At 63.9% G+C, this 10,318-nt stretch overlaps 1 protein-coding gene across 1 annotated transcript; it reads left to right on the top strand.

Annotated features, from left to right (window-relative positions):
- The first annotated feature begins 1,341 nt into the window (after positions 1-1,341).
- On the top strand, positions 1,342-5,096 carry CKB (creatine kinase B). The gene is made up of 8 exons (XM_081140387.1): positions 1,342-1,585; positions 1,899-2,103; positions 2,288-2,442; positions 2,514-2,646; positions 2,898-3,069; positions 4,123-4,246; positions 4,445-4,634; positions 4,711-5,096. The coding sequence occupies exons 2-8, from the start codon at positions 1,911-1,913 to the stop codon at positions 4,887-4,889; spliced, it is 1,146 nt and encodes a 381-aa protein (XP_080996513.1). The 5' UTR covers positions 1,342-1,585; positions 1,899-1,910; the 3' UTR covers positions 4,890-5,096.
- The last annotated feature ends 5,222 nt before the right edge of the window (positions 5,097-10,318 follow it).

The raw sequence follows: 10,318 nt of genomic DNA, 5'->3' as shown, positions 1-10,318 counted from the left end.
TGCGCTGGGATTCCTGGCTCTGCCCCGGCCCCACCCACCTCCGCCCAGCTGGTGTTTTGTTCACCTGGCTGCCTGCTCAGGGCCAGTCTTCCCCGGGCAGCAGCGTGATGTTCACCTTGCTGCTGGGAGAGCTCACTGTTCAGGCCTGGGGAGGGGGGGCGCCCTTAAAATACACACATAGATGCGGGGTTCCTCCTTTCTTTCTCTATTCTCAGAGCAACATGGGATGGGCATTAACCACGGGAGCTCCAACTCACTCTTTGTAAATAGCTGCATAATGCTCCACCCTGGGGACATGCCTCCCACCCCTGGCCAGCCCCTAAGTGACAGGCATCGAGTTATATCCATGTCGGTTGTGTGTGTGTGTGTTTTTCCACTACACCTCTCTTGGCCTATCTGCAAAGAGGAAGGGAGACCGTCCTTTCTATAGCCGAGTTCCTAGAAGCGGGATCGCAGGGTCATGGAGTGAGAATATTTTTAATTTTAATAGATACTGCCAAGTTACTTTCCAAAAAAGATGTAGCAACTCACAGTGGCGAATGCCTGTCTCCCCACGTTCCAACCTATAGCCAGCTCTGGCTGGTGTCAATCTTCCGCATTTTTTCTAATCTGGACGCGTTGGGGGCTGTGGAAGGTAGAGCCATTGCCGTTTTAATGTGCACGATTCTGATCTGTAGTATTTTAAAAAATCTCACATGCACTTATTGTTTGTTAGCGTTTTCTCCCGTCTTTGCTCGAGTCTCTGCGACTGCCTTTGGGGGTTGGGCGATGAGGCTGCACCTGCCCCCTGCGGGGAGGGCCCCGGGCTGGGGTCGGGCGCCGGAGCCTTAGCGCTCCCCAGGGGCCCCCTCTGGGCCGCATCCACCGGGAGAGGCAGGGCCCGGGGGTCTCCGGCTCGGGTCCCCCGGGGCTCGGCGGGGACTTGCCCAAGGTCAAGGCACAGCGGGTGCCTCCGGGCTGGGCCGCGGCCAGGCTGCGCCTCGGGTTCGCTTTCGCGGCTCTGCAGCAAGACCGCCCGGAGATGCCGGGGGCACCTTGAGGAAGGACGGCGGCTGGGAGCCCGCTGGACCGCGAGGGGTGGGGGAGCACCTGCGGCGGCAGCGCGGGGCGCTCTCGCCGGGCCCCTCGCCGCCGTCGTCCGGGGACTGGGGGTGGGGGCAGGGAAGGCGGGAGCCGGGGTGCAGACCAGCGCGAGCGTCCCCAAGAGCACGGTGGCTCTCCTGCCTCAGTTTCCCGCCCGGAGGCAGGGTCGGGGAGCACTCGAGGATGTCCAAAGGCCTGAGGTTCCGGCTTCGGGGTCCCGGGCGGGCGACGGGCGGGGTAGGTGGGATGCACGGGGTCCCCGAGAGGGGATCCTCGGGGTGGGCGGCCTGGGGGCGGTGGGCTGGAGCTGCGGGCGGCGGACAAAGCGGCGACACCACCCCGCAGCGCGGGCCAATGGAATGAATGGGCTATAAATAGCGACCAATGGGCGGCCCGCGTTGCGCCCCTTAAGAGCCGCGGGAGCGCGGAGCCGCCGCCGTTCGCCTGCGCCGCTCCGAGAGCTGCGGAAGGACCGCGCGCTCCCTTCTCGCCTGGCCGCCGGGTGAGTGGGCCCCAGGGCCCGGGACGGCCGCGCTGGGCGTCGGGGCGGGGGCGCTGCGCGCGGGAGGGGCGCGGGGAGCGCGGCATCGTGCGCCCCGGGCGCGGCGAGGACCCCCGCCTGGAGCGGGAGCGCCCGCAGGGCCGGGGGCCAGGGCGGTGCGGACGCGCCCAGCGCGCGCGGTGGACCCCGCTGACCTTGGCGGCGTCCAGGGGTGACTGGGGACCGGGGCCACGGAGCCCTGGGTGGTTTGCAGGCCCCGGGGAGTCCGGGCGCCCCGAGCCCCCGCTGATGCCCTGCCGCCCGCCGCCCGCAGCCCGCCGCCGCCATGCCCTTCTCCAACAGCCACAACACGCTGAAGCTGCGCTTCCCGGCGGAGGACGAGTTCCCCGACCTCAGCAGCCACAACAACCACATGGCCAAGGTGCTGACCCCCGAGCTGTACGCCGAGCTGCGCGCCAAGAGCACGCCGAGCGGCTTCACGCTGGACGACGTCATCCAGACCGGAGTGGACAACCCGGGTACGCGCGGCCCAGGCCCGGGGTCCGGGTGTCGGCGCCCTGCCCGCAGGACACCCCGGGGCCGGGGGCCAGCGCCCTCCAGAGCGCACCTCGGGCCGGGGCTCGGCGCTCGGCTGCGGGTGTCCCGGCCGCTGGCTCGTGCCCGAGTGTGACGTCACTGTCCCCGTTTGGCGCCCTCCCCCAGGCCACCCCTATATCATGACCGTGGGCTGCGTGGCCGGCGACGAGGAGTCGTACGACGTGTTCAAGGAGCTCTTTGACCCCATCATCGAGGACCGGCATGGCGGCTACAAGCCGGGCGACGAGCACAAGACCGACCTGAACCCCGACAACCTGCAGGTGCGGGGCGGCCCGGGTGGGGGGCGGTGGGAGGGGTGCCCGGCCGGCGCTCACCTCCGCTCGGCCCGCAGGGCGGCGACGACCTGGACCCCAACTACGTGCTGAGCTCCCGCGTGCGCACCGGCCGCAGCATCCGCGGCTTCTGCCTGCCCCCGCACTGCAGCCGCGGGGAGCGCCGCGCCATCGAGAAGCTCGCGGTGGAAGGTAGGGGTCCCCGCCGGCGCCCCCCGCGCCCCCCGGCCCCGCCCGCCCTGTTGACGCGTCTTCCAGCCGCCGCCGCCGCTGCTCCGCCAGCGCCGCCCGGGTTCCCGAGGGACGGGGCCCCGCCTTGCGCCCGCCGCGCCCGCATCGCTCGGGCCGCCGCCCGGACCGCGTGGACGGCGCTCCCACGGGGCTGGGCGCCGGGGCGGGGGGGCCGGGGTCGCCGCGCGTCCCCTGAGCGAGCCTCTCCGCAGCGCTGTCGAGCCTGGACGGCGACCTGGCCGGCAAGTACTACGCGCTCAAGAGCATGACCGACGCGGAGCAGCAGCAGCTCATCGATGACCACTTCCTCTTCGACAAGCCCGTGTCCCCCCTGCTGCTGGCCTCCGGCATGGCCCGGGACTGGCCGGACGCCCGCGGCATCTGGTGCGCGCCTCCCTCCCCTCCCCTCCCCTCCCCTCCCCTCCCCTCCCCTCCCCTCCCCTCCCCTCCCCTCCCCTCCCCTCCCCCTCTCCCACCCCTTCTCCCCTCTTCTCCCCTCCCCTCCCCCTCTCCCACCCCTTCTCCCCTCTTCTCCCCTCCCCTCCTTCCCTCCCACCCCTCCTCCCCTCCCCTCCCCTTCCCCTCCACCCCTTCTCTTTTCCTCCCCCTCCCCTCCCCTCCTCCCCTTCTCCCCTCCCCCTCCTCTTCTCCCCTCCTCTCCCACCCCTTCTCCCCTCTTCTCCCCTCCCCTCCCCCTTCCTTTCTCCCCCCACCCTTCTCCTCCCCCTTCTCCCCTCCCCCCACCCTTCTCCCCTCCCCCTCCCCTCCTCCCCTCCCCCTCCCCTCTCAGTCTCCCCTCCCCTCCCCCTCCCATCCCGGGGTCCCCCGCCTTCCCCGAGGAGGAAGAGGGAGGGGCCGCTCCTGGGACAGGTTCCTGGCCGCCAGGCCTCCTCCCAGGTGACCTTGGCGGCGCAGGTGCTGGAGGGGCCGGGCTGCTGGAGGCCTCGTCTCTCGGGATCCTAGCGGCGGGGGGCAGGTCCCCGTGGCTTCTCTCCTGCACCCCCTCTTGGGAGCTGGAGCGTCTTGTTTTCTTTCTCACCCGCTTCCCGGCTGCCCCCCCCCCCCCCCCCCCCCCCGCCGGGTGCTGGGTGACGCGGACCGGTCCCAGCGGGGCGAGGGCGGGCTCACAGCCTCCGGCTCCCCCGCTGTCTGTAGGGCCGGCTTCGGCCCCAGGTGCAGTGCTCTCCCCTGGGGGGCTGTCCTGGCTGCCCTGCCCCTCCCTCAGTGCCCGCCCCCCAAGCACATGCCTGGCGCCACGGGCACAGCTCAGGGCTTTCTGAACTGTTTCTGAGGCGTCCCGGCCCCTCTGCCTGCCCCCGGGGTACAGCTGGAAGGAACCCCTCAGGCTGACCTGTGAAGCCCTCCCCTGGAGTGTTTGCTGGATGTGCCTTGAGGCCACAGTGCGGGAGGAGGCCTGACTGTGCCCCCCCCCCCCAGGCACAATGACAATAAAACCTTCCTGGTCTGGATCAACGAGGAGGACCACCTGCGGGTCATCTCCATGCAGAAGGGGGGTAACATGAAGGAGGTGTTCACCCGGTTCTGCAATGGCCTCACCCAGGTCAGTTGGCCCCCAGCAGGAGCTGGCACCAGTGGGGGTTTGGTGCCAGGGAGGGGGCAGGGCCAGGCAGGGGCTGGTACCTGTCAGTCTCCCTGGGGAGCCCAGGGATCCTGCCAGGGGGCTCCTGGGTCCCAGCTGGTCCCTGCGGGAGGGGTGACCGGCCAGGTCTCACCTCTGGCGCCTTCTCCCCCACCTCAGATCGAAACCCTCTTCAAGTCCAAGAACTACGAGTTCATGTGGAACCCCCACCTGGGCTACATCCTCACCTGCCCATCCAACCTGGGCACGGGACTGCGGGCAGGTGTGCACATCAAGCTGCCCCACCTGGGCAAGCACGAGAAGTTCCCGGAGGTGCTCAAGCGGCTGCGGCTTCAGAAGCGAGGCACAGGTGAGCGGGCCGGGCCTGCCCACAGCTCCCCCGGGCAGCCCCCACCCAGCCCCACTGACCTGCCTGCCCCCCCCAGGTGGCGTGGACACCGCTGCTGTGGGCGGCGTCTTCGACGTGTCCAACGCGGACCGCCTGGGCTTCTCCGAGGTGGAGCTGGTGCAGATGGTGGTGGACGGCGTGAAGCTGCTGGTGGAGATGGAGCAGCGGCTGGAGCAGGGCCAGGCCATTGACGACCTCATCCCCGCCCAGAAGTGATGCCTCGCCCGGCACCTGGCACAGCCACCAGCCCTGCTGCTTCCTAACTTATTGCCTGGGCAGTGCCCACCGTGCACCCCTGATGCTCGCCGCCTGGCGGCTGAGCCCTTAGCCTCGCCGTAGAGACTTCTGTTGCCCTAGGTAGAGTTTATTTTTGTGATGGTCAAGATGTTGCTGATGCTGAAATAAACTAGGGTTTTGGCCTGCCCTGAGTCTGTCCTTTCTGTGGTGGTGACCCTGCTGTGCCCACCGGGTCTTATTCCAGGAGCCCCTCTTGGCCACCCCTGCAGGCCTGGGGTGGGCTGGGGGCAGGGACAGGAGGAGGAGTCCAGGGTGGCAGAGCCCCAACCTGAGCGTCCAAGAGCACTTGTGCCTGGGGGTGCAGCCTGGCTCAGCTCAGCCCCAGCATGCAGAGTGGGGGAGGTGTGCACGCTGTGAGGAGGGGGGAGGGGCCCAGAAACTTGATCCCATTTGTTCCTCCACCCCAAATCCCCCCCCCAACCGTGGTCCTCCAGTCATCCTGGCAGCCACCCCCCTCCCAACACCCACTCCATCTGCTAAATCATCTCTCAGCTGAACTAGCCCCTTGGACTCCCACAGTGGGTCCCACCGTAAGGTCCACGGCCAGGAGGGGGGCTGGGGCTGGTTTTCTTGGTCTGTTTCCCAGCCACGCCCCAGCTGCTGCTGTCCCTGACTGGTCTATCACCATGGGTGGGCACCCTGAGGGGCTCCACCAGGGCTTGGGGAGCAGGGGCGGGTCTGGTGAGTCAGCCAGGGCCTGGCAGTTCCTTCTCCAGCTCCTCAGCGCCCAGGACAGTCTGTGCTGCCACCTGCTGGCCAGGGCTGCCTCTGTCCTGCCACTCCCCAGCCCCCACCAGGGTCTGGGGTGGCCCAACTCAAGTTTGGGCTGGGCAGGCCTTACCCTCCCAAGGTTACCCTGCAACTGAGAGAAGCCAGGTACAGCCTCTGTGCCTACCACACATCCTGGGCTGGGCAGACTTGTCCACTAAAGACTGTGGGCTCTCATTACCTGGGGCCAGGGCAGCTTGTCAACCCAGACCCCAGGGCTTAGGACAAGCTGGTGTGGGGGAAAGCGCAGCAGTGGAGGAGCTGCAGGGGTGTCCTGGCATCTGTCTTGGAGGCTGGGCTTGGTCTGAGGGGTCCAAGCAGGTGGTGTCCAGGCTGGAAAGGGCTGTCAGGGCCCTTTGCCAGGGACTGAGAGTCAACACCAGGCTGGGCTGGCCCCTGGTGCACAGGGCTGGTGGGGAGGTGAATTCCTGCACCCATCCTTCGGGCCCAGGCTGAGACAGGAAGGGCCAGGCCAGGGAAACATCAGGCAGGGCTCCCTTCCTGGCTTCAGAGTCCTTCGGCCCACTGGGGCTGGGTCAGGCCACATGGTAACTCGGGAGGAAGGGCTGAGCCAGCCCAGGAAGTACACCCTCGGGAGAGGCAGGTGGCCCTGCAGAGGGAGGTGGAGGGCAGTGCATGCAGGAGACCGCAGGGGCGCTGGGATGCCTTCCTGGCCCAGTCTCGCCGTGTCGCTGGCACAGAGGCCCTGCTGCGCAGTGACAGTGCGTGGGCCACAGGGTTCCTGGCCGGGTCTGCCTCTGCCCCTCCAGTGAGGGGATGAGTGTCCCCACCCCACCTGCATGTGTGCCCTGGGTGCCTGAGGGGCCTGCTCAGGCAGCCACATCACTTCCTGATAAAATATCTCAGCCCCTCTCATCGCCTGGACTACAGAACAGGGCACTCCCTCAGCATGCCACCCAGGAAGGCCCAGGGTGGCAGGGCCAGGGCAGGGTTTCTCCCCAGGCAGTAAAGCCACTAAAGCCACCTCCCTCAGGGCTGGAAAGGCCGAACCCCACCCTCTCACCCAGGCCCCTCAGGAACCTGGCCAAGCAGGCTCCCTGGGGCTATGTCTTAGGCTCAGCTACACCCGACTGGACACCGCAGCTAAGCTCCGGGCCACCAGACTTTCTAGCCACGTCGCCCTCCGCGGCACTCTGATTTCTCCCTGCATCTGCTGTACTGAACGCACGCTCTTAGCTGCCGTAACTCTCCGGGACAGGATCTCCGCTCAGCAGTCCACGCAGGGACCCTTCGACCAGGGCTCCACAACCTCCCCTTTCCTCTGGACATTTCCTTGAAATTACGGTCAAACATGGGAAGCCTATGAAATGGCGCCACACGCTACAGAGGGAACACACTTTATTCACGTCTCAGGTGGAGGGCAGCAACCGGCAGCCGGGCAGCATTCAGACCTGTCACTGCCACCGTGGCTAAGGAATGAGCCCACTGCCTGGTTTCCCTACTGCGGCCCCCCTGACATCCGGGCAGGACAGCTGTGGGGGCCTGTCCCCGGGCACTGCCAGGCGCTCATCCCCGGGGCCTCCAACTTCTAGATACCAGCGGTATTAACTACCCCTCCTCATGACAATGCAAAATGCCTCCAGACATTGCCAAATGCCCCATGGGGACTGAAATTGCCCCCTGCCCCTTTGAGAAACACTCAGTGCCCTGCAGAAGTAATTAAGAGATACAATTACACAGAGCAGGGAAGAACTGGTCAGACTGCCAACAACATAAAGGGCTGGTTAAACACCAGGGCACCCCCGAGGCACCACGCAGGCACCCACAGCAGCATGAAGGAGATGCCAGCGTGCTTCAAAAGTGTAAAATCGGGTTATAAAACAGCTTGTACTCAGATCCCACACAGAACACGTGGGAAAAACCCCAAGGAACAGTAGTGAGCTGTAGGTGGTAACAGGTGACTTCCTTCTTCAAACTTTACTTCCCAAATTTCCTACAGCGAACATGTCTTACATAAGCTGAACCAAATTCTTTAAATGTTTTTTTTTTCTTTTTTCTTTAAATGTTTTTTTAAATGCTCTAATGTGTCAGTTCGTGGGAGACAACCGAGGCAGGACGTCGCTGTCCCCGCCCCTCATGAGCTCTGCTCGAACAATCACCACCCACCCTTGGGGGGAGGGGTGGAAACTGAGGCTTGGAGAGGAGCGAGGACTGGTCAGGGCCACCAGACCACCTGGCTCCAAGTCGTGGGCTCTTCTCACTGCTCTCTGACTTTCCAGAACATTCCGGCCCGGGTGTGAGTGTGCAGGACCTGCTGCTCTTAGCAGGAGCTGAGGAGGCGGCGGCTGCCTGAAGGTTCCTTGTTCTGTTTCTATTTGGAGCCCCGAGCTGACACCAGAGCCTCCTCCAGCACCCTGGGGCGGCACCTTGTACTCACTCGATTCCGAGTTAATTTCCCTTCCCACAGATAACAGAGGAAAACAATCTTTTGATGGCAAGAAGTCATCTTCGGGGCTGTAAGGTTTCCAGGAGCAGGGGACAGGATTTCAGCTGGAAGTGAGGCTTTTAACATGTGAATTGGCTGAAGTCCTGGTTCCCAAGTCCGCCTGGCTGCGTTCGGCAGGAGGCACTCCTGGCGTGGGTATTCTTTCCACCTTTTTCCCCCGAGCCGGCTCTGCAGACCTGGTTCTACGTGGTTTCAGAAGTCCCGACTTCCACACCCTTCTGAGCGCTGGGGCTCATCAAAACCAAAGGCCTGGCACCCTGGTCAGTGTGGCTCAGTATTTAGAGCATCAGCCTGCACACCAATGGGTCATGGGTTCGATTCCTGGTCAAGGGCACGTACCTGGGGTGCAGGTTTGATCCCCGGCCCCGATTGGGGCTTGTGGGGGAGGCAACTAATCGATGTGTCTCTCTTGCACTGATGTTTCTCTCCCCACACACTTCTCCCTCTCCCCCTTCCACACTCTCTAAAAAGCAATGGGAAAAAAATCCTCAGGTGAGGTTTAAAAAATAAACAAAAAACCACCTGAAGGCCTGGCTTAAATAATTAACTTCAGACCCAGAAAAGCTAACAGTACTCTTTGCAGCTCCTCCTGTTTCTGATGCCTTTGTGGAGGGCTGCTAGCCATCCTGCGACAAGGACGAGCGCCCTCGGCCTGGTGCACGCCTGTGACAGCTGGCACCACTCTGGACTTGGCGATGGGGACCGAGGCTGGGGCCCTGCTCTGGCCTTCACTATCCCTCCCGGCAAGGTGGGGCCCAGCTAGGTGCTCGCTGGTCTGCTCGGGGTCCTGCAGGGCTTGGCTGTGAATCTGTCCAGGAATTTAGTGGAAACTGACACCAGTGGTTGCAGACACAGTCTGGCCTTGGGCAGTCGCCATGCCAATGTGCACGTAGGGCGGCACAGGCAAGACCTGAGACTGATGGCAGGGCCACCAACCCTCCCAGACCCTTTTTCCTTTGCCATTTCGGTTTAACCGGGGGCTCCCTCTGCTTTCCACACTCTGCCCGGCCCACCCAAAGCCAAGGGCCCGCATCTGTTCCCCACCTGCCCCAGCCTTCCTTCTGGCAGGACCTCAGCCCTCCCAGGTCATTCTCCTTTGTCACACTTCCCCTTCACATAACTGCTTCACTGGGGCTTTTCTGTCTGAGAATACAGACTCCGGGGTCAGGCCTTGGGTCTTCCCCCATTCACCCCGTCCCACCCCAACTGGTCTGCTTCCATGACTGGTACAGGTGGTCTGTGTGAACACATGCCCAGGTTATTCCAGAAATACATAACTTAGCAAAAAAACCCAACACCTCCATGAAATTTTCACTAAAATGAAGTCCAGTTTTGTCAACACTTTGACGCAAACTGCTCAGCACAGTAAGCTGCACTTCAAATGCATTTCGCTTTTAGGAAGACATAGTAAAGGTGCCGCAGAACCATCCACACCTGACACTGTGCTTGGCGGGCCCCTGGCGGCACCAGCAGTCAGGGCCCCAGTGCCTGTCTCAGGGAAATGCCTCCCACTCTTCATTCTTCCTGGATGCCAGAGGGAAGGCTGAGGCGCTGACTGCTCTCCTGTCCCCCAGCCTTGAGGACAGAGGATGACAGGACTTTCCAGTTCAGTTTGTGTTTTGGTTCATTCTGTTAATGACCTCACAGTAGGAAATGCAGCCCAGCGCAACGTGCCTGCACACAGAGACACCAAGACAAAGGGTGCATGGCACGGCCTTCCTGGGTGACAGGACTCCCACCCACCACCAACAGGCCAAGAGCCCACAGGACAAGCCCATTGAGATTCTCCAGAGCTCGGAGCACACGGGGAGAGGACCTGGGCCAGGGACAGGGGCAGCAGAGGCGGCAAACTGAGCTGAGGTGCGAGTGTGAACTCCTAGGACTGGAAGCAGCAGGTGCATCTGAGCTGGGTGCTGAAGAGCCAGGAGAAGCTGGCCTGGGGACTGGGCAGAGGAACGTGTCCACACAGCGAGTGCCCGGAGTGCACAGCGCACCCAGGACTGGCAGAGCCACACAGCTCCTGATGTCGTGCGAATGAACGTGACGTGTGTGCTACTCCCCAGCCTATTTCCATGTTAAACGTGTCTGCCTGGAGAATGAATCACACCCACCC

The sequence above is a fragment of the Miniopterus schreibersii genome (assembly GCF_964146895.1).
Source record: "Miniopterus schreibersii genome assembly, chromosome: 1".
In the NCBI taxonomy this organism is placed as follows: domain Eukaryota; kingdom Metazoa; phylum Chordata; class Mammalia; order Chiroptera; family Miniopteridae; genus Miniopterus; species Miniopterus schreibersii.
The sequence above is the reverse complement of the archived record's forward strand: the minus strand, read 5'-3'. Positions and strand labels throughout refer to the sequence as shown.

Bases quoted from the DNA above. Each gene is read 5' to 3' on its own strand.
- CKB (XM_081140387.1), top strand. From the start codon at position 1,911: ATGCCCTTCTCCAACAGCCACAACACGCTGAAGCTGCGCTTCCCGGCG. The intron at 2,104-2,287 runs GTACGCGCGGCC...GCCCTCCCCCAG, and splicing joins GACCGGAGTGGACAACCCGG to GCCACCCCTATATCATGACC. The intron at 3,070-4,122 runs GTGCGCGCCTCC...CCCCCCCCCCAG, and splicing joins CCGGACGCCCGCGGCATCTG to GCACAATGACAATAAAACCT.